We start from the raw sequence: 25,563 nt of genomic DNA, 5'->3' as shown, positions 1-25,563 counted from the left end.
CAGGGGCAGGACGACAGATTTTTACTTTGTCACCTCGGGGATTCGATCTTGCTACCTTCCGGTTACTAGTCCAACGCTCTAACCACTAGGTTACTTGCCGCCCCATGGTAGGCCAACAGCATTTTTTAAAGCGAAAACAAGTGCACAATAAACAATGATCTCAGGGGAAATAGGCCTATGGGAGTTTTTAAAATGCTCGGGAGCTGAGAATACTGGTATAGTCTATCCAGAGACCAAAAAGGTGTTTGATGCAAATCAAAGAAATGATTCATACCCAATGATGTACTGCCCGTAAGGGCGGAGTACTACTAGTCTGTGTATGATATGATATCAGGTGAACACTGGGACCTGACTGTGTGTATAATAAGATGTCGTATCAGGTGTACACAGTGGGTCCTGACTATGCCCATGCTGAGGCAAGGAAGTCCCCGGCCCTGGACGGTAAGGTGGAGCGGGACAGCGAGGGGAAGGAGATCCGCTACCCTGTCATGCTCACCGCCATGGAGAAACTGGTGGCCCGCAAGGTCTGCCTGGCCTTCAAGGTGAGGCTTTTCAACCGATCAGACCACTCTGCGTTTGTCTTCTCTCCAAATCCACCGGAAGCCTTTAAACTTCTTAAAACTATCCCGATAGTCTGAAGATGGTTCCTCTCCTCAACCTCGTCTTATTTCCTTCGTCTGCAATGATTGTGCAGGAGCCGGATAGCTGAAAGCCACTGATGTATTTTCTGATCAGTGCAGATGAATGAAAGAAGATGAAGGTAGGAGCCGTCTTTAAATATTTGGGGCGATCTGACCAAATTCACATAGAAATGTGAGTTTTATAGAACGTCATTCTCAGTCTAAGCAATAGATCTGTGCTGTGCGCTATTCCTATGCTTTTGCGTCTTTCACTTTTGGTGTTGTACACCAGCTTCAAACAGCTGAAAATGCTATATTTCACAGTGGTTTAGATGGTACAATGATTTTCTACACTATGCATGGCTTGTTTTGTCACAGACTGAAATTTAGTTAATTTTTGCAACCAGGAAATGGCCAAGTGATTTTCTGCATATTGCAACTTTAAGAAGCACTTTAAGAAGCACTTGACTTGATTTGGCTACATTCAGTTTGAATGGCTGACTGACGCATTCTTCCACTCCCAGCAAACGGTGTGTGGCTTCGACCTCTTGAGAGCGAATGGCCACTCATTCGTCTGTGACGTCAATGGCTTCAGCTTTGTGAAGAACTCCATGAAGTACTATGACGACTGTGCCAAGGTCTTGGGGTAGGTGCGGCTAGCTGTCATGCTGAGGGGTCAACTATCGGTCATCCTTACAGCTTAACCCCTGATTTACCCAGCTGATCCTTGAGTGTCAAAGTGTATCTAAAGCCATATGTCATTCCTTGAATTGGACAGGATCCAAACTCGCGCTCTATTCATTTTCAAAACCCAAACACTGCTCTAGCTCACTCCATTGGTTGTCAGAACTCAAATACTGCTCTAGCTCACTCCATTGGTTGTCAGAACTCAAATACTGCTCTAGCTCACTCCATTGGTTGTCAGAACTCAAATACTGCTCTAGCTCACTCCATTGGTTGTCAGAACTCAAATACTGCTCTAGCTTACTCCATTGGTTGTCAGAACTCAAATACTGCTCTAGCTCACTCCATTGGTTGTCAGAACTCAAATACTGCTCTAGCTCACTCCATTGGTTGTCAGAACTCAAATACTGCTCTAGCTCACTCCATTGGTTGTCAGAGCTCAAATACTGCTCTAGCTCACTCCATTGGTTGTCAGAACTCAAATACTGCTCTAGCTCACTCCATTGGTTGTCAGAGCTCAAATACTGCTCTAGCTCACTCCATTGGTTGTCAGAGCTCAAATACTGCTCTAGCTCACTCCATTGGTTGTCAGAACTCAAATACTGCTCTAGCTCACTCCATTGGTTGTCAGAACTCAAATACTGCTCTTGCTCACTCCATTGGTTGTCCCCACCACAGGAACATGGTGATGCGAGAGCTGGCCCCTCAGTTCCACATCCCCTGGTCCATCCCCATGGAGGCTGAGGACATACCTATAGTCCCCACCACCTCAGGAACCATGTGAGTACTCTTCTCATTTTCTTCCTCCTTTCAGCCTCCTGCTTCTTTCTCCTGCTCTTCCTGCTCTCCTCTTCCTGCTCTTCCTGCTCTTCCTGCTCTTTTCTCTCCTGCTCTTCCTGCTCTTCTCTCTCCTCCTCTTCCTGCTCTCCTCTTCCTGCTCTCCTCTTCCTGCTCTCCTCTTCCTGCTCTCCTCTTCCTGCTCTTCTCTCTCCTGCTCTTCCTGCTCTTTTCTCTCCTCTTCCTGCTCTTTTCTACTAGATGTCATCTAACAGAGGTGGTTTAGTGAACTATACTCACGTGATGGCTAACCTCTCTTGAAACTTGAAGACTTGTGTTAGCTCCCGCAGCAAACTCACGTATTCCTAGAGGATCCTGCTTCATACCAGGTGTAACACTGTTTTCCATATCCATTTGCCTATTTACATTTACATTTAAGTCATTTAGCAGACGCTCTTATCCAGAGCGACTTACAATGTTTTTTTTTAACCCTCATCAGGATTTCTCCTGACTAAATAAAGGATGAATACAATAAACAAATCAGTAATGTCACCTAGAGTTCCAAAGGTAGGGTACATTACTGGAAGCTTTCTAAGTTTACCAGTAAACTACCAGCATGTGATAACTCAAGGTTTTTGGGGGAATTTTATAACATGACTTCTAGTGGCCTTTTTGGGTACTTCAGATTATCACAGGTGTCTGGAATTATCTCTAGCCCTCTGTGTGGCCTTATCGCATGTAATATAACAGTACCAGTCAAAAGTTTGGACACCTACTCATTCTATGGTTCTTCTTTATTTGTACTGTTTTCTACTTTGTAGAATAATAGGGAAGACTTCAAAACTATGAAACAACACATGTGGAATCATGTATTAACCACAAAAGTGTTCAACAAATAGTTGGAAGAGTTGAAAGTAAATAGTTGGAAGAGTTGTGGAATTATTTGAAAATAATGCCATTGTTAACCATATGGTCTATCCACTAGAGACTCATGGACAGTAATTGACACGGATATAAAAAATGTATACTGTGTGTGTGTGTGCGTATGTATATGTAAACTATTTTCAGCAAACTTAACATGTGTAAATATTTGTATGAACTAGAGGTCGATTAAATAGGGACGATTTCAAGTTTTCATAACAATCGGAAATCGGTATTTTTCGGCGCCTATTTATATATTTTTGTACTTTTTTACACCTTTTTTTAAGTCAGTTAAGAACACATTCTTATTTTCAATGACGGGCTAGGAACGGTGGGTTAACTGCCTCGTTCAGGGGCAGAAAGACAGATTTTCACCTTGTCAGCTCGGGTGATCCAATCTTGCAACCTTAACGTTAACTAGTCCAACGCAATAATGACCTGCCTCTCTCTCGTTGCACTCCACAAGGAGACTGCCTGTTACGCCAATGCAGTAATCCAAGGTAAGTTGCTAGCTAGCATTAAACTTATCTTATAAAAACAATCAATCATAATCACTAGTTAACTACACATGGTTGATGATATTACTAGATATTATCTAGCGTGTTCTGTGTTGCATATAATCTGACTGAGCATACAAGTATCTAAGTATCTGACTGAGCGGTGGTAGGCAGGTGGTAGGCAGAAGCAGGCGCGTAAACATTCATTCAAACAGCACTTTCGTGTGTTTTGCCAGCAGCTCTTCGTTGTGCGTCAAGCATTGCGCTGTTTATGACTTCAAACCTATCAACTCCCGAGATGAGGAGAAGTGAAATGGCTGGCTAGTTAGCGCTCGCTAATAGTGTTTCAAACTTCACTTGCTCTGAGCCTTGGGGTGGTTGTTTCCCTTGCTCTGGGTAACGCTGCTTCGATGTGGTGGCTGTTTTCGTTGTGTTGCTGGTTCGAGACCAGGGAGGAGCGAGGAGAGGGACGGAGGCTATACTGTTACACTGGCAATACTAAAGTGCCTATAAGAACATCCAATAGTCAAAGGTTAATGAAATACAAATGGTATAGAGGGAAATAGTCCTATAATAACTACAATCTCAAACTTCTTACCTGGGAATATTGAAGACTCATGTTAAAAGGAACCACCAGCTTTCATATGTTCTCATGTTCTGAGCAAGGAACTGAAACGTTAGCTTTCTTACATAGTACATATTGCACTTTTACGTTCTTCTCCAACACTTTGTTTTTGCATTATTTAAACCAAATTGAATGTTTCATTATCTACTTGAGGCTAAATGGATTTTATTGATGTATTATATTAAGTTAAAATAAGTGTTAATTCAGTTGTTGTAATTGTCATTATTACAAAAAAAATACAAATGAATCGGACGATTTTAATCGGTATCGGCTTTTTGGTCCTCCAATAATCGGCATCGGTAACGGCGTTGAAAAATCATAATCGGTCGACCTCTAGTATGAACATAACAAGATTCAACAACTGAGACATAAACTGAACAAGTTCCAAGTCAAAACCGTTTATGTAACGGTTTTGACTTGAGGTTATTATTTATAGGGGTGCCAGGTAGGTTGTGCCTACCAGAGAAAACATTGGTTTCTCCTTTTAGTTTGGGTGGGAATGAGTCCCATCTGGTCCGTCAAGTCTACACCAATACAAAGGCCGTATGTAAAAGTCAGGATGGAAATAAACTTTTCATAAACCCTTAAAACATTGAAAAGAACTTCAAAAACAACTATATTCTGTTGCGTGGGTTGTATTAGCAACAACAATGATTACACACACACATATAATAATATCACAATGAGTTCTGGTTCCTCCAGAAATGTCCTGTACCTCGGGCCTAAAAAGAGTCCTGCCCGGTAAAGGAGTTCAGTGAACTCAAGTGACTTTTGTCACGCGATGTTTGTCCGTTCATTCCGTGTAGCGTAAACCCAGTATTAAACATACAATTACTTTACCACAGAACTTTAAAGCGGATCAACTCTTAATTAAGTCCTCAACTACCACTAACTACACAAATCACAGTATACTACATCACATCCAAACAAATGAAATACCGTATACTAAAAGGTGGTAGTCAGTCGGTCAGTCAGACAATCCAATCCGCCAATAGATCTCCAGCGGAGAAAGGCCACGAAGAACGGAGAGGTGTAGTCCAGGGACGCGATGAGTGGATCCGATCCTGGGTAAACTCTCTTAGGCTACAAAACACACGTTTAACGGCAACAAAACAAACGGAATAGAGAAGCTTCGGAACGGAGGGTTGAACACATCCTCATGCACGTCTCCATCACAACCCCCCTTTCGCGCAGCTGATGCTGGCTATTTAATTGGGAATTAAAGGGAAAGCGCCCTATTGGAAGGAGCTGCACTGAGACGGTTCAGAAAAATTCAGGGCCGTCACACACCCCTCCCTGGAAAAAAGCCGACCATTGCCCTGGAAGGCACATCTTGGTCGGGGAAACCGAGAAAGGTCTCCTCATCACTTTCCTCTACAAAAATATTCATTACTTTTTGGAGCTCACGCTCCTCAGCTGAGGAGTCACAGGCCTTAAGGTGCGAGACTTCTGGGTCTGGGAATCCGAGAAAAGTATCCTCACTATCCTCTTCAAAGATATCCAGGACCTTGCGGCGCTCAATCACCTCAATTCCTCAGCCGAGGGGTAACAGGCCTTAAGGCGTGAGACATGGACAATGCGCATATCTTCACCCGTGTCCTCTTTCACCACTCGGTAGTTCAAAGGGCCCATCTGCTCCACAATCCTATATGGTCCTTGCCATTTAGGAGCGAGCTTGGCCGAGAAGAATTGTTCAGCTTTCGAGTAAGGATGAGAGCGAAGCCACACCCGATCACGAAGCTGGAACTGCATGTCTCGTCTGTTCTTATCATAATTTCTCTTCTGCTTGAGTCGAGCCTGGATCATGTTCTTTGAGACAAGAGCTCTCAAGTCATGGAGATGGCCTACCTGGTCATAGCAAGCAGCGTCTGGAGTAAGCTGCTGGGGCTGTAGCACCATATCCAAGGGTCCTCGGAGAGGACGACTTAGGTTCAGCTCTGCAGGTGTGACTCCAGTGGACTCTTGCACAGCAGAATTCAGGGCAAATCGAAACTCGTGAAGGTGCTTGTCCCAGTGTTTGTGCTGGGTCCCTACATAGGAAGCAATCATTGTCTTCAAGGTTCGATTTACTCTCTCAGTGAGATTGGTCTGTGGGTGATAGGCCGTGGTCAACTTCTGCCTCAGGTTCCATCTTTGGCAGGTCTCCTCAAAGAGATCAGAGACAAATTGGGAACCTCGATCAGACAGGATGTAATCAGGCACTCCCCAGCGAGTCAGGATCTCTTTCGTAAGGATGTTAGAGACGGTCCTTGCTGTGGCCTGACGCAGGGAAAAGAGTTCCACCCACTTTGAATAGTAATCAACAAAAACAAGCATGTACACATTCTGATTGGAGCTTCTAGGAAATGGACCCATCAAATCCACTCCTAACATTTCCCAAGGTCGGGTAACCACCGTTTGCTGCAACTTGCCAGCAGGCTTTCTACCTTCTGGTTTGTACATTTGACAAACCTGACAATTTCGGATGTGTGACTTCACATCCATGCTCAGATGTGGCCAGTAGAGTAACGCTTGCAACCGCTTGTAGGTTTTGAACCTGCCCAAATGCCTGTTACGCCAATGCAGTAATCCAAGGTAAGTTGCTAGCTAGCATTAAACTTATCTTATAAAAACAATCAATCATAATCACTAGTTAACTACACATGGTTGATGATATTACTAGATATTATCTAGCGTGTTCTGTGTTGCATATAATCTGACTGAGCATACAAGTATCTAAGTATCTGACTGAGCGGTGGTAGGCAGAAGCAGGCGCGTAAACATTCATTCAAACAGCACTTTCGTGTGTTTTGCCAGCAGCTCTTCGTTGTGCGTCAAGCATTGCGCTGTTTATGACTTCAAACCTATCAACTCCCGAGATGAGGTTGGTGTGACCGAAGTGAAATGGCTGGCTAGTTAGCGCTCGCTAATAGTGTTTCAAACTTCACTTGCTCTGAGCCTTGGGGTGGTTGTTTCCCTTGCTCTGAGCCTTGGGGTGGTTGTTTCCCTTGCTCTGCATGGGTAACGCTGCTTCGATGTGGTGGCTGTTTTCGTTGTGTTGCTGGTTCGAGACCAGGGAGGAGCGAGGAGAGGGACGGAGGCTATACTGTTACACTGGCAATACTAAAGTGCCTATAAGAACATCCAATAGTCAAAGGTTAATGAAATACAAATGGTATAGAGGGAAATAGTCCTATAATAACTACAATCTCAAACTTCTTACCTGGGAATATTGAAGACTCATGTTAAAAGGAACCACCAGCTTTCATATGTTCTCATGTTCTGAGCAAGGAACTGAAACGTTAGCTTTCTTACATAGTACATATTGCACTTTTACGTTCTTCTCCAACACTTTGTTTTTGCATTATTTAAACCAAATTGAATGTTTCATTATCTACTTGAGGCTAAATGGATTTTATTGATGTATTATATTAAGTTAAAATAAGTGTTAATTCAGTTGTTGTAATTGTCATTATTACAAAAAAAAAATACAAATGAACCGGCCGATTTTAATCGGTATCGGCTTTTTTGGTCCTCCAATAATCGGCATCGGTAACGGCGTTGAAAAATCATAATCGGTCGACCTCTAGTATGAACATAACAAGATTCAACAACTGAGGCATAAACTGAACAAGTTCCACAGACATGTGACTAACAGAAATGGAATAATGTGTCCCTGAACAAAGGGGGGTCACAAAAGTAACAGTCAGCTGCATTAAGTACTGCAGTGCATCTCCTCTTCATGGACTGCACCAGATTTGCCAGTTTTTGCTGTGAGATGTTACCCCACTTTTCCACCAAGGCACCTGCAAGTTCCCGGACATTTCTGGGGGGAATGGCCCTAGCCCTCACCCTCCTATCCAACAAGTCCCAGGTGTGCTCAATGGGATTGAGATCCGTGCTCTTCACTGACCATGGCAGAACACTGACATTCCTGTCTTGCAGGAAATCATTCACAGAACGAGCAGTATGGCTGGTGGCATTGTCATGCTGGAGGGTCATGTCAGGATGAGCCTGCAGGAAGGGTACCACATGAGGGAGGAGGATGTCTTCCCTGTAACGTACAGCATTGAGACTGAGCTTGTTGTCATTGCAGGCAGTCTGATGATTCTGTGACACAACGCCCCAGACCATGACGGACCCTCCACCTCGATCCCACTCCAGAGTACAGGCCTCGGTGTAACGCTCATTCCTTCGACGAATCCGACCATCAACCCTTAAACGCGAATCCAACCATCAACCCTGGTGAGACAAAACTGCGGCTCGTCACTGAAGAGCACTTTTTCCAGTCCTGTCTGGTCCAGCGACGATGGGTTTCTGCCCATAGGTAATGTTGTTGCCGGTGATGTCTGGTGAGGACCTGCCTTACAACAGGCCTACAAGCCCTCAGTCCAGCCTCTCTCAGCCTATTGCAGACAGTCTGAGCACTGATGGAGGGATTGTGCTTTCCTGGTGTAACTCGGGCAGTTGTTGTTGCCATCCTGTACCTGTCCCACAGGTGTGATATTCGGATGTACCGATCCTGTGCAGGTGTTGTGACACATGGTCTGCCACTGCGAGGACGATCAGCTGTCCGTCCTGGCTCCCTGTAGCGCTGTCTTATGCGGCTCACATTACGGACATTGCAATTTATTTCCCTGGCCACATCTGCAGTCCTCATGCCTACCACGGGGGTGGCAGCATCATGTTATGGGGGTGCTTTGCTGCAAGAAGGACTGGTGCACTTCACTAAATAGATGGCATCATGATGCAGGAAAATTGATATATTGAAGCAACATCTCAAGACATCAGTCAGGAAGTTAAAGCTTGGTCGCAAATGGGTCTTCCGAAATGGACAATGACCCCAAGCGTACTTCCAAAGTTGTGGCAAAATGGCTTAAGGACAACAAAGTCAAGGTATTGGAGGGGCCATCACAAAGCCCTGACCTCATCCTATAGAAATGTGTGGGCAGAACTGAAAAAGCATGTGTGAGCAAGGAGGGCTACAAACCTGACTCAGTTACACCAGCTCTGTCAGGAGGAATGGGCCAAAATTCACCCAACTTATTGTGGGAATCTTGTGGAAGGCTACCTGACACATTTGACCCAAGTTAAACAATTTAAAGGCAATGCTACCAAATACTAATACTGACCCACTGGGAATCTGATGAAAGAAATACAAGCTAAAATAAATAATTCTCTCCACTATTATTCTGACATTTCACATTCTTAAAATAAAGTGGTGATCCTAACTGACCTAAGACAGGGATTTTTTTACTAGGATTGAACGTCAGGAATTGTGAAAAACTGAGTTTAACTGTATTAGGCTAATGTGTATGTAAACTTCCGACTTCAACTGTATGTTTGTGTGTTTTTCAAGTATAAATTACTGAGTATTCCAGTAACTTTGGTAAGATATCCAAAGCTTTGCAACCTTAATGTCACCTGTCCCGCAGGATGGAGCTGCGCTGTGTCATCGCCATCATCCGCCACGGAGACCGCACCCCCAAACAGAAAATGAAGATGGAAGTCAGACACCCTCTGTGAGTCTGTACATCTTCCTGTTTCCTGCTCCCCAAATGCCCCCTCTCCCCATTCCCAGTGGATACGTCTTCATGCTCCCCAAATGCCCCCTCTCCCCATTCCCAGTGGATACATCACCTGCTCCTTAAATGCCCCCTCTCCCCATTCCCACTGGACAGAATTTGACACGCAACGTTTAATGACTTTCTGATCAATGTTATATAACAAATACAACTTGTAAATCACCTTCCCCAGTCCTGTTGTCTCTCAATGTTGTTTTTGTTGTGTCTTTTTTCAGGTTCTTTGAGCTGTTTGAGAAGTACGGAGGGTACAAGTCAGGGAAACTGAAGTTGAAGAAGCCCAAACAGCTACAGGTCAGTCCAAGTATCTCTTCTTTGCCTGTAACCCAGGAACCTGCAGTGTGTTGCCTTCGCTTGCTCTTTGTAGGGGTTAAGGCTTTGGTTACTGTTAAGCACTTTGACAAATTAGTTTGACTGATGTCAGTCGTGTGTGTGTGTGTGTGTAGGAGGTGCTGGACATTGCCCGGCTCCTACTGGTTGAGTTGGGGCAGCACACAGACTGTGAGATCGAGGAGAAGAAGGGTAAACTGGAGCAGCTCAAGACTGTCCTGGAGATGTGAGTGAGACGCTTATGGCTGGGTTATAGGCACACACACACACACCCACATCATGCCATGATCTGTCCATTTTATCGACCATGCATAAGGTGATAAGTGATCTGCTCTGCTGTGTCTGTGACGTGTTGGTGTAGAAACCTCCTGTGTGTGTCTGTAGCCCAATACACAGATTGAATTAGCCTTATTCACTAAGCCCACTCCAGCCTAGTAGATTTCACATTTACTTTGTGAACACCCCCCTCCTCCATGCGTCTCTAACTTTTTTCCTCCCTCCCTATCTCTTTTCCTCCCTCCTTTCTATATCTCCAAAGGGAATCCGGCTTGAATGACATTCAGTACGCCCCCCCCCCCCAAGGAAGAGGTTCACTCCTCCTTGTTCTCCGCACTCACTGTAACCACTGCTAGCATTAACCCCTATTCAGAATGATGAGGGATGTTATACTGCACTTAGAATCAGGGAACACTAGCCACAACAGTGTGCGTGTGCCCGCGTGCGTTTGGGAGAGTGCTTTGTTGTCTGCAATGCATGTCGTTCTGAAAGTTGCCCTGTAATTCCTCTCACTATCCCTTCGCCCTCCTCTTCACTCGTCTCATCCTCTGTGTACTATATGTAGGCTTACTGTTAGAGCCCGTTGATAATGAGATTGCATATTAACCAGTTACCATTAGCACCTCATTGACAATAACCAAGGACAACATTCTTGGTTGGATCAAATACAAAGGCCCAGAGTCATTTCAGTATGTTTAAAAAAATATACAGTTAAAGTCGGATGTTTACATACCCCTTAGCCAAAGTACATTAAACTCAATTTTTCACAATTCCTGACATTTAATCCTAGTAAATATTCCCTGTCTTAGGTCAGTTAGGATCACCACTTTTATTTTAAGAATGTGAAATGTCAGAATAATAGTAGAGAGAATGATTTATTTCCGCTTTTATTTCTTTCATCACATTCCCAGTGGGTCAGAAGTTTACATACACTCAATTAGTATTTGATAGCATTGCAGAGCTGGTGTAACTGAGTCAGGTTTGTAGCCCTCCTTGCTCGCACATGCTATTTAGTTGTGCCCACAAATTGTCTATAGGATTGAGGTCAGGGCTTTGTGAAGGCCACTCCAATACCTTGACTTTATTGTCCTTAAGCCATTTTGCCACAACTTTGGAAGTATGTTTGGCGTCATTGTCCATTTTGGAAGACCCATTTGCGACCAAGCTTTAACTTCCTGACTGATGTCTTGAGATGTTGCTTCAATATATCCACATAATTTTCCACCCTCATGATGCCATCTATTTTGTGAAGTGCACCAGTCCCGCCTGCAGCAAAGCATCCCCACAACATGATGCTGCCACCCCCGTGCTTCACGGTTGGGATGATGTTCTTCGGCTTGCAAGCCTCCCACTTTATCCTCCACACATAACAATGGCCATTATGGCCAAACAGTTCTATTTTTGTATCATCAGACCAAAGGACATTTCTCCAAAAAGTACTATCTTCGTCCCCATGTGCAGTTGCAAACCGTAGTCTGGCTTTTTTTTATGGCGTTATTGGAGCAGTGGCTTCTTCCTTGCTGAGCGGCCTTTCAGGGTTATGTTGATATAGGACTAGTTTTACTGTGGATATAGATACTTTAGTACCTGCTTCCTCCAGCATCTTCACAAAGTCCTTTGCTGTTGTTCTGGGATTGATTTGCACTTTTCGCACCAAAGTACGTTCATCTCTAGGAGGTAGAACATGTCTCCTTCCTGAGCGGTGTGACGGCTGCGTGGTCCCATGGAGTTTACTTGCGTACTATTGTTTGTACAGATGAACGTGATACCTTCAGGCGTTTGGAAATTGCTCCTAAAGATGAACCAGACTTGTGGAGGTCTACAATTTTTTTTCTGAGTTCTTGGCTGATTTCTTTTGATTTTCCCATTATTTCAAGCAAAGAGGCACGGAGTTTGAAGGTAGGCCTTGAAATACATGTACACCTCCAATTACATTTACATTTAAGTCATTTAGCAGACGCTCTTATCCAGAGCGACTACAAATTGGTGCATACACCTTATGACATCCAGTGGAACAGCCACTTGCATCTAAATCTTTTTTTTTTTGGGGGAAATGATGTCAATTAGCCTATCAGAAGCTTCTAAAGCCATGACATCATTTTCTGGAATTTTCCCAACTGTTTAAAGGCACAGTCAACGTAGTGTATGTAAACTTCTGACCCCCTGGAATTGTGATACAGTGAATTAATCTGTCTGTAAACAATTGTTGGAAAAATTACTTATGCCGTGCACAAAGTAGATGTCCTAACCGACATGCCAAAACTATAATTTGTTAACAGGAAATTTGTGGAGTGGTTGAAAAATTATTTTTAATGACTCGAACCTAAGTGTATGTGAACTTCCGACTTCAACTGTACATACACACACACACACACACACACACACACACACACACACACACACACACACATACACACAGAGAAAGCCTACTAGTCAAAAGTTTTGCACACTCTTGGCATTTTCTCAACCAGCTAAATGAGGTAGTCACTTGGAATGCAGTTACAATTAACAGGTGTGCCTTGTTAAAAGTACATTTGTGGGATTTCTTGATTGAATTTCTGCAAAGAAACCACTACTGAAGGACACCAATAATAAGAAGAGACTTGCTTGGGCCAAGAAACATGAGCAATGGACATTACACCGGTGGAAATCTGGCCAAATGTGCGATTTTTGGTTCTAACCGCCGTGTCTTTGTGAGAGGCCTAGTAGTTGAACGGATGATCTCCGCATGTGTGCTTCCCACCGTGAAGCATGGAGGAGGAGGATGTGTGGGGGTACTTTGCTGGTGATGCTGTCTGTTATATTTAGAATTCAAGGCCACTTAACCAGCATGACTACCACAGCATTCTGCAGCGATATGCCATACCATCTGGTTTGCGCTTTGTTGGACTATAATTTGTTTTTCAACAGGACAATGACACAACACACCTCCAGGCTGTGTAAGGGCTATTTTACCAAGACGGAGAGTGATGGAGAGCTGTATAAGGTGACCTGGCCTCCACAATCCCCCGACCTCAACCCAATTGAGATGGTTTGGGATGAGTTGGACCGCAGAGTGAAGGAAAAGCAGCCAACAAGCGCTCAACATATGTGGGAACTCCTTCAAGAATGTTAGGAAAGCATTCCAGGTGAAGCTGGTTGAGAGAATGTCAAGAGTCTTCAGAGCTGTCATCAAATATGTTTTTATTTTTTTTGGTTACTACGTGATTCCATATGTGTTATTTCATAGTTTTTATGTCTTCACTATTATTCTACAATGTAGAAAATAGTACAAAAACAACCCTTGAATGAGTGTCAACTTTTGACTGGTACTGTGTATTTACAGTGCATTCAGAAAGTATTCTGACTTTTTGACTTTTTTCCACATTTTGTTACAGCCTTATTTTGAAATTGATTTAAAAAAAAAATTAAAACATGTATACACACAATACCCTATAATGACGAAGTGAAGAAAAAAAAGACCTTATTTACATAAGTATTCAGACTCTTTGCAATGAGACTTGACATTTAGCTCATTTGCATCCTGTTTTCATTGATCATCCTTGATGTTTCTACAACTTGATTGGAGTCCACCTGTGGTAAATTCAATTGATTGGACATGATTTGGAAAGTCCACACACCTGTCTATATAAGGTCCCATAGGTGACGCTGCATGTCAGAACAAAAACCAAGCCATGCGGTTGAAGGAATTGTCTGTAGAGCTCCAAGATAGGATTGTGTTAATGCACAGAACTGGGGAAGGGTACCCAAAATTGCTGCAGCGTTGAATGTCCGCAAGAACACAGTGGAAGAAGTTTGGAACTACCAAGGCTCTTCCTAGAGCTGGCCGCTCAACCAAACTGAGCAATCGGGGGAGAAAGGCCTTGGTCAGGGAGATGACAGATGGAAGCGTCTCCTCAGTAAAAGCCACATAACAGCCCGCTTGGAGTTTGCCTAAAGGACTCTCAGACCATGAGAACCAGGATTCTCTGGTCTGATGAAACCAAGATTGACCTCTTTGGACTGAATGCCAAGCGTCACACCTGGAGGGAACCTGGCACCATCCCTATGGTGAAGCATGGTGGTGGCAGCATCATGCTGTGGGGATGTTTTTTAGTGACAGGGAGACTAGTCTGGATCAAGGGAAAGATTAACAGAACAAAGTACAGAGATGGTAGTGGTTTCTTTGCAGCAATTCGACCATGAAGGCCTGATTCTCCTATGATCAGTTGATGTTGTTGTGTCTGTTACTTTTATTTGGGCTGCAATCTGAGGTGCAGTTAACTCTAATCAATTTATCCCTTGAAGTTGAAGAAACGTTCAAAGTTCTTGATATTTTCTGCATTGACTGACCTTCATGTATTTTAAAGTAATGATGGACTGTAATTTATTTGCTTATTTTGAGCTGTTCTTTCCATAATATGGACTTGATCTTTTACCAAATAGGGCTATCTGTCATTGTAAATAAGAGTTTGTTCTTAACTGACTTTCCTAGTAAAAAGGTTAATAAAATATCTTCTGTAAACCACCCCTACCTTGTCACAACACAACTGATTGGCTCAAACGGATTAAGAAATTAACTTTTAACAAGGCACACCTGTTAATTGAAACGCATTCCAGGTGACTACCTCATGAAGCTGGTTGAGAGAATGCCAAGAGTGTGCAAAGCTATCATCAAGGCAAAGGGTGGCTACTTAGAAAATCAAATATAAAATATATTTTGATTTGTTTAACTGTTTTTTTTTCTTTTCTTTTTTTTTGTTATTTCATAGTTTTGATGTCTTCACTATTATTCTACAATGTAGAAAATAGTAAAGATAAAGCAAAACCCTTGAATGAGTAGGTATGTCCAAACTTTTGACTGGTACTGTATATTTTCTTTAAAAATATATATTTTTATACATACCCTTGATTTTTTTTTCTTCACATTTTGTTACGTTACAGCTTTACTCTACAATTGATTTTTTTAAATCTCATCAATCTACACGCAATACCTCAAGATCACTAAGGTTTTTAGAAATGTTTGCAAATTTAAAAACTGAAATATCACATTTACATAAGTATCCAGACTGTTTACTCTGTACTTTTGAAGCACCTTTGCCAGCGATTACAGCCTCCAGTCATCTTGGGTATGACGCTACAAGCTTGGCACACCTGTATTTGGGGAGTTTCTCCCATTTTTCTCTGCAGATCCTCTCAAGTTTTGTCAGGTTGGATGGGGAGTGTTGCTGAACAGCTATTTTCAGGTCTCTGCAGAGACTCAGACCATGAGAAACAAGAGTCTCTGGTCTGCTAAAACCTAGTTGAACTCTTTCGCCTGAAACCTAGCACTTATCCCTATGGTGAAGCGTGGTGGTGGCGGCATCTTGCTGTGGGGATTTCTTTTCAATGACAGGGAAACGAGTCAAGATCTAGGAAAAGATGAACAGTGCGAAGTACAGAGAGATCCTTTCTGAAAACCTGCTCCAGAGCGCAAAAGACCTTAGACTGGGGTGAAGGTTCACCTTCCAACAGGACCAAGAACCTAAGCGTCAGCCAATACGATGCTGGAGTGGCTTCGGGACAAGTCTCTGAATGTCCTTGAGTGTCCCAACCAGTGACAGGACTTTAACAGACACAATGTAGTTGAGTACGGTTACATGCACACAACGTGGGCTAAAGCTATGGGGAATGCAGGATCAGTCGTTAACACTGATCGTATCGCCTATCAAATCCATTTTCCATCACGGGGCCATCATGTACTTGGTCTGTAAGTCTTGTCATAAAACATGTTTGTCCCAAGGACTCCTAAACGTTTTCCAATTAGAGGACAGTATGTTTCTATTAGTGTCGGATATGCTAAATTATTATCATAGCCGGTGCATTGAACAGCTGCTGTTACATAGCGCAGCCCTCACTATTGCCACAGCACTGTATCGCAAACCACAGGGGAGGCCGAGAGACAATTTTACACAACCGGGTGGGTGGAATCCCAATGGTGTCGTCTTTCACCCCTGAGTGCTATGCACTTTAACCAAACGCCTGTCACATCCCAAAGGACAGCACTGGTATGGCACATAAGGGATTAATAGTGACACACAGTGACAGCGGGTGTCCAAAGTTCACACAAAAAAAAACAACCCAAAACACGTTTCCAGAAACATGGTAGGCAGCTAGTTTAGCCTAGCCTAACTAGCCACTTACTGACTGACAGACTGAGCACCTGCTAGCTAGCGTTTGAAGCTAGTGGGAGACTGTTCTCAACCATGGTTCTGAAATGAAACGTGTCCAGCAAGGTTGGAGTCAATTCCATGGGAGGGAGAAAAAAAAAAAAATTCGGGTGATTCATTGAAATTCAGTCCAATAAATAATTGAATTCAATCCAAGAAAATATTTATATTTTAAAAATGTGTGTCTTTTGAAAAATGTACTTCCTGACTTGACAGATTTAGATTGGAGTTGAGTTCAATGTCACATGTCTGGGTTTGTGTGTGTGTGTTGTACATGTATAATGATGACTGAAGGTTCATTAAGTGAAGATACCCCGTGTGTCTTCCAGGTATGGGCATTTCTCAGGCATCAACAGGAAAGTGCAGCTCACGTACCTGCCCAACGGACAGCCCAAAGCCTCCAGTGAGGAAGAAGGTAGGGAGTCACAACCGTACACTCTATCTGGTCATGTTCATGATTACACATGCACTATACAGTTGAAGTCGGAAGTTTACGTACATCTTAGGCAAATACATTTAAATTCAGTTTTTCACAATTGCTGACATTTTAATCCTAGTAAAAAAATCCCTGTCTTTGGTCAGTTAGGATCACCACTTTATTAAAAAATGTGAAATGTCAGCATAATAGTAGAGTGATTTATTTCAGCTTTTATGTCTTTCTCACATTCCCAGTGGGTCTGAAGTTTACATACAATTTAATTAGTATTTGGTAGCATTGCTTTTAAATTGTTTAACTTGGGTCAAACGTTTTGGGTAGCCTTTCACAAGCTTCCCACAATAAGTTGGGTAATTTTTGTGCTATTCCTCCTGACAGAGCTGGTGTAACTGAGTCAGGTTTGTAGGCCTCCTTGCTCACACACGCTTATTCAGTTCTGTCCACAAATTTTCTATAGAATTCATGTCAGGGCTTTGTGATGGCCACTCTAATACCTTGACTTTGTTGTCCTTAAGCCATTTTGCCACAACTTTGGAAGTATGCTTGGGGTCATTGTCCATTTGGAAGACCCATTTGCAACCAAGTTTTAACTTCCTGACTGATGTCTTGATGTTGCTTCAATATACGCACATAATTTCCATCCTTATGATGCCATCTATTTTGTGAAGTGCACCAGTCTCTCCTGCAGCAAAGCACCCCCACAACATGATGCTGCCACCACCGTGCTTCACGTTGGGATGGTGTTCGTTGGCTTGCAAGCCTCCCCCTTTTTCCTCCAAACATAACGATGGTCGTTATGGCAAACAGTTCTATTTTTGTTTCATCAGACCAGAGGACATTTCTCCAAAAAGTATGATATTTGGCCCTATGTGCAGTTGCAAAACGTAGTCTGGCTTTTTTATGGCGGTTTTGGAGCAGTGGCTTCTTCCTTGCTGAGCGGCCTTTCAGGTTATGTCGATATAGGACTCATTTTACTGTGGATATAGATACTTTTGTACCTGTTTCCTCCAGCATCTTCACAGGGTCCTTTGCTGCTGTTCTGGTATTGGTTTGCACTTTATGCACCAAATTGCATTCATCTCCAGGAGACAGAACGCGTCTCCTTCCTGAGCGGTATGACGGCTGTGTGGTCCCATGGTGTTTATACTTGCGTACTATTGTTTGTACAGATGAACGTGGTACTTTCAGGCGTTTGGAAATTGCTCCAAAGGATGAACCAGACTTGTGGAAGTCTCCAATTTGTTTTTTGAGGTCTTGGCTGATTTTTCTTTTGATTTTCCCATGATGTCAAGTAAAGAGGCACTGAGTTTGAAAGTAGGTCTTGAAATACATCCACATGTACACCTCCAGATTACTAAAATGTTGTCAATTAGCCTATCAGAAGCTTCTAAAGCCATGAATTTTCCAAGCTGTTTAAAGGCACAGTCAACGTAGTGTATGTAAACTTCTGACCCACTGGAATTGTGATACAATGAATTATAAGTAAAATAATCTGTCTGTAAATTTTTGGGGGCAAAATGACTTGTGTCATGGACAAAGTAGATGTCTTAACCAACTTGCCAAACTATAGTTTGTTAACAAGAAATGTTTGGAGTGGTTGAAAAACACTTAGGTTGGAGTCATTAAAACTTGTATGTAAACTTCCGACTTCAACTGTATATACAAAAGTATGTGGATATGGCAATCTAGCCACAACCTTTGCTGACAGGTTTTTAAAATCGAGCACACATCCATGCAATTTCCATAGACAAACATTGGCAGTAGAATGGCCTTATTGAAGAGTTCAGTGAATTTCAACGTTTCACCTTGATCCAGTAGATTTCCACCTTTTCAGCAAGACAGTTCGTCAAATTTCTCCCCAGCTCGATCTGCCCCAGTCAACGAAGTGCTGTTATTGTGAAGTGGAAATGTCTAGGAGCAACAATGGCTCAATCGTGAAGTGGTAAGCCACACAAGCTCACGGAACAGGACTGCTGAGGCTCGTAGCTCGTAAACATAGTTTGTCTTCACAAACTGCCTCTGGAAGCAACGTCAGCACAATAACTGTTCATCTGGAGCTTCGTGAAATGGGTTTCCATGGTCGATCTGCCGCACACAAGCCTAAGATGTGCAATGTCAAGCTTCGGCTGGAGTGATTTAAAGCTAGCCGCCATTGGACTCTGGAGCAATGGAAATGCTTTCTCTGATGAATCACGCTTCACCATCTGGCAGTCCAACGGATTCATCTGGGTTTGGCAGATGCCAGGAGAACAGTACCTGCCCCAATGCATAGTGCCAACTGTAAAGTTTGGAGGGGGAATAATGGTCTGGGTCTGTTTTTCACGGTTTGGGCTCGGCCCTTTAGTTCCAGTGAAGGGAAATATTAACCCTACAGCATACAATGACATTCTAGACAATTCTGTGCTTCCAACTTTGTGGCAACAGTTTGGGGAAGACTCTTTCCTGTTTTAGCATGACAATGCCCCCGTGCACAAAGTGAGATCCTGGTTTGTCGAGATTGGTGGGGAAGAACTTGACTGGCCTGCACTGGGCCCTGACCTCAACCCCATCGAACACCTTTGGGATGAATTGGATTGCTGACTGTGAGCCAGGCCTAATCGCCCAACATCATTGCCCGACCTCACTAATGCTCTTGCGGCTGAATGGAAGCAAGTCCCCGCAGCAATGTTCCAACATCTAGTGGAAAGCCTTCCCAGAAGAGTAGAGGCTGTTATAGCAGCAAAGGGTGACCAAACTCCATATTAATGCCTATGATTTTGGTATGAGATTTTCGACAGGTGTCCACATACTTTTGGTCATGTAGTGTACTTTTGACCCTTTCTGCTTTTTTTGTGATTTAACTGCAGGACCTAATGCAGGTGTGTGTGCGTGCATGTGTATTATTGTTGTACAGAAGGTCCGAAGGAGGGTCCGTCTCTACTGCTGGTGTTGAAGTGGGGAGGGGAGCTGACCCCGGCAGGCAGAGTACAGGCTGAGGAGCTTGGGAGGGCCTTCCGCTGCATGTACCCTGGAGGACAAGGTGCAGTACTGTACTACTGGTCACGCCACATCTCACCACTACACTGGACTGTATACTAATTCTATATACGGACCTAGGGCTAGATGGGAGTTTGTATGGGCACAATTTAGTCAAACCCAAATAATTTTAAAGCACCTCTGGTTTCAATGTAAATACATTCAACTACTGCTATAAACAGCAGTTGAATTACATGTAGATAAAGCTGTAAAGTGATTGATAAGAAAATGTCTCTGCATATTCTGTCTGTCACAACATCCAGTAACACATTTACAGAGCCCCTAATTTCTCTTTGTGAAGTCACAAAGTGAGGAAAAACTCAGGACTTTACACAATGTCCCAAAGGCTAACTTGAGATCCATGTGCTTAACTCAGTTTTTTTGTTGTAAATCATGAATTGAGGTCAATGGGAGATTTGGAAGTCTCAAAGTCTCAAACGCGTTATGATCTGGTGAGGATTTGTCCCAGCGTCACTTCTGCCTGCCTTTCTCATTCTGAAGGGGAATCCAATCTCAAACGAAGACAAACACCTTTCTTTCCGTTTGACATTTACTCTCTCATTTCACCTCCTCCAAAGGCTCTCTACCATGACCTCACGTGTTACTGTTCTTTACATACTGGGTGCCACGTTTTGTTTTAGGTTCAGAGGAGGAGTCCGATTTTCTGAATAAAAGCTTGTTGCTTTCTCTCTCTTCCTGAAAAATGTCATATGGGCATTTTAGAAGATGCACTGTCTTGTAAAGATTGTTAATCACACTCCATTTCTAACAAAAATGAAACACTAAGCACAAACACACTGCAGGATTATTCAACATGGAATTTGCCAGGTCTTGTTCATTAGTCAAGCAAAATCTTTGAGTCCAGATTGTGTTTTACACAATATTTTTTTTTGTATTTTGAATTGTCCCCATATGTACAAGGTCCACTCTCCCCTTCCTGCCTAGTGTCATTTTTATACCCAGGTTTATTGTAATGTTCTAATCCCAAGGTACTGTAGTAACATCACTATATCTGTATTAGGCTTTCCCTTTCCATGTATGCTTTCTAAAATAATGTTTATACTACCTACACTAGACAATGCATGATTAACTACTCTTCCAAGCAAAGCCTAGCAAACCAAGTGGAAAGTGACTATTTTTAGATGACTAGACGGCGGGCCGATATGATTTATTTTTATATATATATATATATATATTACTGCTCAAAAAAATAAAGGGAACACTAAAATAACACATCCTAGATCTGAATGAATGAAATATTCTTATTAAATACTTTTTTCTTTACATAGTTGAATGTGCTGACAACAAAATCACACAAAAATTATCAATGGAAATCAAATTTATCAACCCATGGAGGTCTGGATTTGGAGTCACACTCAAAATTAAAGTGGAAAACCACACTACAGGCTGATTCAACTTTGATGCAATGTCCTTAAAACAAGTCAAAATGAGGCTCAGTAGTGTGTGTGTGGCCTCCACGTGCCTGTATGATCTCCCTACAACGCCTGGGCATGCTCCTGATGAGGTGGCGGATGGTCTCCTGAGGGATCTCCTCCCAGACCTGGACTAAAGCATCCACCAACTCCTGGACAGTCTGTGGCGTTGGTGGATGGAGCGAGACATGATGTCCCAGATGTGCTCAATTGGATTCAGGTCTGGGGAACGGGCGGGCCAGTCCATAGCATCAATGCCTTCCTCTTGCAGGAACTGCTGACACACTCCAGCCACATGAGGTCTAGCATTGTCTTGCATTAGGAGGAACCCAGGGCCAACCGCACCAGCATATGGTCTCACAAGGGGTCTGAGGATCTCATCTCGGTACCTAATGGCAGTCAGGCTACCTCTGGCGAACACATGGAGGGCTGTGCGGCCCCCCAAAGAAATGCCACCCCACACCATGACTGACCCACCCCCAAACCGGTCATGCTGGAGGATGTTGCAGGCAGCAGAACGTTCTCCACAGTGTCTCCAGACTGTCACGTCTGTCACATGTGCTCAGTGTGAACCTGCTTTCATCTGTGAAGAGCACAGGGCGCCAGTGGCGAATTTGGCAATCTTGGTGTTCTCTGGCAAATGCCAAACATCCTGCACGGTGTTGGGCTGTAAGCACAACCCCCACCTGTGGACGTCGGGCCCTCATACCACCCCCATAGAGTCTGTTTCTGACCGTTTGAGCAGACACATGCACATTTGTGGCCTGCTGGAGGTCATTTTGCAGGGCTCTGGCAGTGCTCCTCCTTGCACGTAGGCGGAGGTAGCGGTCCTGCTGCTGGGTTGTTGCCCTCCTACGGCCTCCTCCACGTCTCCTGATGTACTGGCCTGTCTCCTGGTAGCGCCTCCATGCTCTGGACGCTACGCTGACAGACACAGCAAACCTTCTTGCCACAGCTCTCATTGACGTGCCATCCTGGATGAGCTGCACTACCTGAGCCACTTGTGTGGGTTGTAGACTCCGTCTCATGCTACCACTAGAGTGAAAGCACTGCCAGCATTCAAAAGTGACCAAAACATCAGCCAGGAAGCATAGGAACTGAGAAGTGGTCTGTGGTCACCATCTGCAGAACCACTCCTTTATTTGGGGTGTCTTGCTAATTTCCTATAATTTCCACCTGTTGTCTATTCCATTTGCACAACAGCATGTGAAATTTATTGTCAATCAGTGTTGCTTCCTAAGTGGACACAGAAGTGTGATTGACTTGGAGTTACATTGTGTTGTTTAAGTGTTCCCTTTATTTTTTTGAGCAATACATACATACATACGTACGTACGTACATATATATATTATATATTATATATATATATATATATATATTATATATATATTATATATATATATATATTATATATATATTATATATTATATATTATATATATATATATAATATATATAATATATATATATATAATATATATATATATATATATATATATATTATATATAATATATATATATATTATATATATATATATAATATATATATATATATATATATATATATATAATATATATATATATTATATATATATATATAATATATATATATAATATATATAATATATATATAATATATATATATATAATATATAATATATATATATATATATCAAATCAAATCAAATCAAATTTATTTATATAGCCCTTCGTACATCAGCTGATATCTCAAAGTGCTGTACAGAAACCCAGCCTAAAACCCCAAACAGCAAACAATGCAGGTGTAAAAGCACGGTGGCTAGGAAAAACTCCCTAGAAAGGCCAAAACCTAGGAAGAAACCTAGAGAGGAACCGGGCTATGTGGGGTGGCCAGTCCTCTTCTGGCTGTGCCGGGTAGAGATTATAACAGAACATGACCAAGATGTTCAAATGTTCATAAATGACCAGCATGGTCGAATAATAATAAGGCAGAACAGTTGAAACTGGAGCAGCAGCAGTCAGGTGGAATGGGGACAGCAAGGAGCCATCATGTCAGGTAGTCCTGGGGCACTGTCCTAGGGCTCAGGTCCTCCGAGAGAGAGAGAAAGAAAGAGAGAATTAGAGAGAGCATATGTGGGGTGGCCAGTCCTCTTTTGGCTGTGCCGGGTGGAGATTATAACAGAACGTGGCCAAGATGTTCAAATGTTCATAAATGACCCAGCATGGTTGAATAATAGTAAGGCAGAACAGTTGAAACTGGAGCAGGAGCATGGCCAGGTGGACTGGGGACAGCAAGGAGTCCTCATGTCAGGTAGTCCTGGGACATGGTCCTAGGGCCCAGGCCAGTTGAAACTGGAGCAGCAGCATGGCCAGGTGGACTGGGGACAGCAAGGAGTCATCATGTCAGGTAGTCCTGGGGCATGGTCCTAGGGCTCAGGTCCTCCGAGAGAGAGAAAGAAAGAGAGAAGGAGAGAATTAGAGAACGCACACTTAGATTCACACAGGACACCGAATAGGACAGGAGAAGTACTCCAGATATAACAAACTGACCCTAGCCCCCGACACATAAACTACTGCAGCATAAATACTGGAGGCTGAGACAGGAGGGGTCAGGAGACACTGTGGCCCCATCCGAGGACACCCCGGACAGGGCCAAACAGGAAGGATATAACCCCACCCACTTTGCCAAAGCACAGCCCCCACACCACTAGAGGGATATCTTCAACCACCAACTCACCATCCTGAGACAAGGCCGAGTATAGCCCACAAAGATCTCCGCCACGGTACAACCCAAGGGGGGCAACCCAGACAGGCCGACCACAACAGTGAATCAACCCACCCAGGTGACGCACCCCCCCAGGGACGGCACGAGAGAGCCCCAGCAAGCCAGTGACTCAGCCCCGTAACAGGGTTAGAGGCAGAGAATCCCAGTGGAAAGAGGGGAACCGGCCAGGCAGAGACAGCAAGGGCGGTTCGTTGCTCCAGAGCCTTTCCGTTCACCTTCCCACTCCTGGGCCAGACTACACTCAATCATATGACCCACTGAAGAGATGAGTCTTCAGTAAAGACTTAAAGGTTGAGACCGAGTTTGCGTCTCTGACATGGGTAGGCAGACCGTTCCATAAAAATGGAGCTCTATAGGAGAAAGCCCTGCCTCCAGCTGTTTGCTTAGAAATTCTAGGGACAATTAGGAGGCCTGCGTCTTGTGACCGTAGCGTACGTGTAGGTATGTACGGCAGGACCAAATCAGAGAGGTAGGTAGGAGCAAGCCCATGTAATGCTTTGTAGGTTAGCAGTAAAACCTTGAAATCAGCCCTTGCTTTGACAGGAAGCCAGTGTAGAGAGGCTAGCACTGGAGTAATATGATCAAATTTTTTGGTTCTAGTCAGGATTCTAGCAGCCGTATTTAGCACTAACTGAAGTTTATTTAGTGCTTTATCCGGGTAGCCGGAAAATAGAGCATTGCAGTAGTCTAACCTAGAAGTGACAAAAGCATGGATTAATTTTTCTGCATCATTTTTGGACAGAAAGTTTCTGATTTTTGCAATGTTACGTAGATGGAAAAAGCTGTCCTCGAAATGGTCTTGATATGTTCTTCAAAAGAGAGATCAGGGTCCAGAGTAACGCCGAGGTCCTTCACAGTTTTATTTGAGACGACTGTACAACCATTAAGATTAATTGTCAGATTCAACAGAAGATCTCTTTGTTTCTTGGGACCTAGAACAAGCATCTCTGTTTTGTCCGAGTTTAATAGTAGAAAGTTTGCAGCCATCCACTTCCTTATGTCTGAAACACATGCTTCTAGCGAGGGCAATTTTGGGGCTTCACCATGTTTCATTGAAATGTACAGCTGTGTGTCATCCGCATAGCAGTGAAAGTTTACATTATGTTTTCGAATAACATCCCCAAGAGGTAAAATATATAGTGAAAACAATAGTGGTCCTAAAACAGAACCTTGAGGAACACCGAAATGTACAGTTGATTTGTCAGAGGACAAACCATTCACAGAGACAAACTGATATCTTTCCGACAGATAAGACCTAAACCAGGCCAGAACATGTCCGTGTAGACCAATTTGGGTTTCCAATCTCTCCAAAAGAATGTGGTGATCGATGGTATCAAAAGCAGCACTAAGGTCTAGGAGCACGAGGACAGATGCAGAGCCTCGGTCCGATGCCATTAAAATGTCATTTACCACCTTCACAAGTGCCGTCTCAGTGCT

The 25,563-nt window shown here is 43.3% G+C and overlaps 1 protein-coding gene across 8 annotated transcripts in view; it reads left to right on the top strand.

Moving 5' to 3' along the window:
* The window catches only part of LOC118396389 (inositol hexakisphosphate and diphosphoinositol-pentakisphosphate kinase 1), an 83,921-nt gene that overhangs the window by 19,241 nt on the left and 39,117 nt on the right, over nt 1–25,563 (top strand). For all 8 annotated transcript variants that reach the window (XM_052465428.1, XM_052465427.1, XM_052465426.1 and 5 more), the window contains exons 8-15: nt 381–542; nt 1,145–1,266; nt 1,983–2,084; nt 9,539–9,625; nt 9,904–9,979; nt 10,132–10,241; nt 16,809–16,894; nt 19,809–19,934. In XM_052465428.1, the coding sequence (XP_052321388.1) occupies nt 381–542; nt 1,145–1,266; nt 1,983–2,084; nt 9,539–9,625; nt 9,904–9,979; nt 10,132–10,241; nt 16,809–16,894; nt 19,809–19,934 (871 nt within the window). The remainder of the gene's footprint in view (nt 1–380; nt 543–1,144; nt 1,267–1,982; nt 2,085–9,538; nt 9,626–9,903; nt 9,980–10,131; nt 10,242–16,808; nt 16,895–19,808; nt 19,935–25,563) is intronic.

This window comes from Oncorhynchus keta, chromosome 17 (genome assembly GCF_023373465.1).
Source record: "Oncorhynchus keta strain PuntledgeMale-10-30-2019 chromosome 17, Oket_V2, whole genome shotgun sequence".
Taxonomy (NCBI): Eukaryota; Metazoa; Chordata; class Actinopteri; order Salmoniformes; family Salmonidae; genus Oncorhynchus; species Oncorhynchus keta.
Note: the sequence above shows the minus strand (reverse complement) of the source record. Positions and strands in the feature narration are given on the sequence as shown.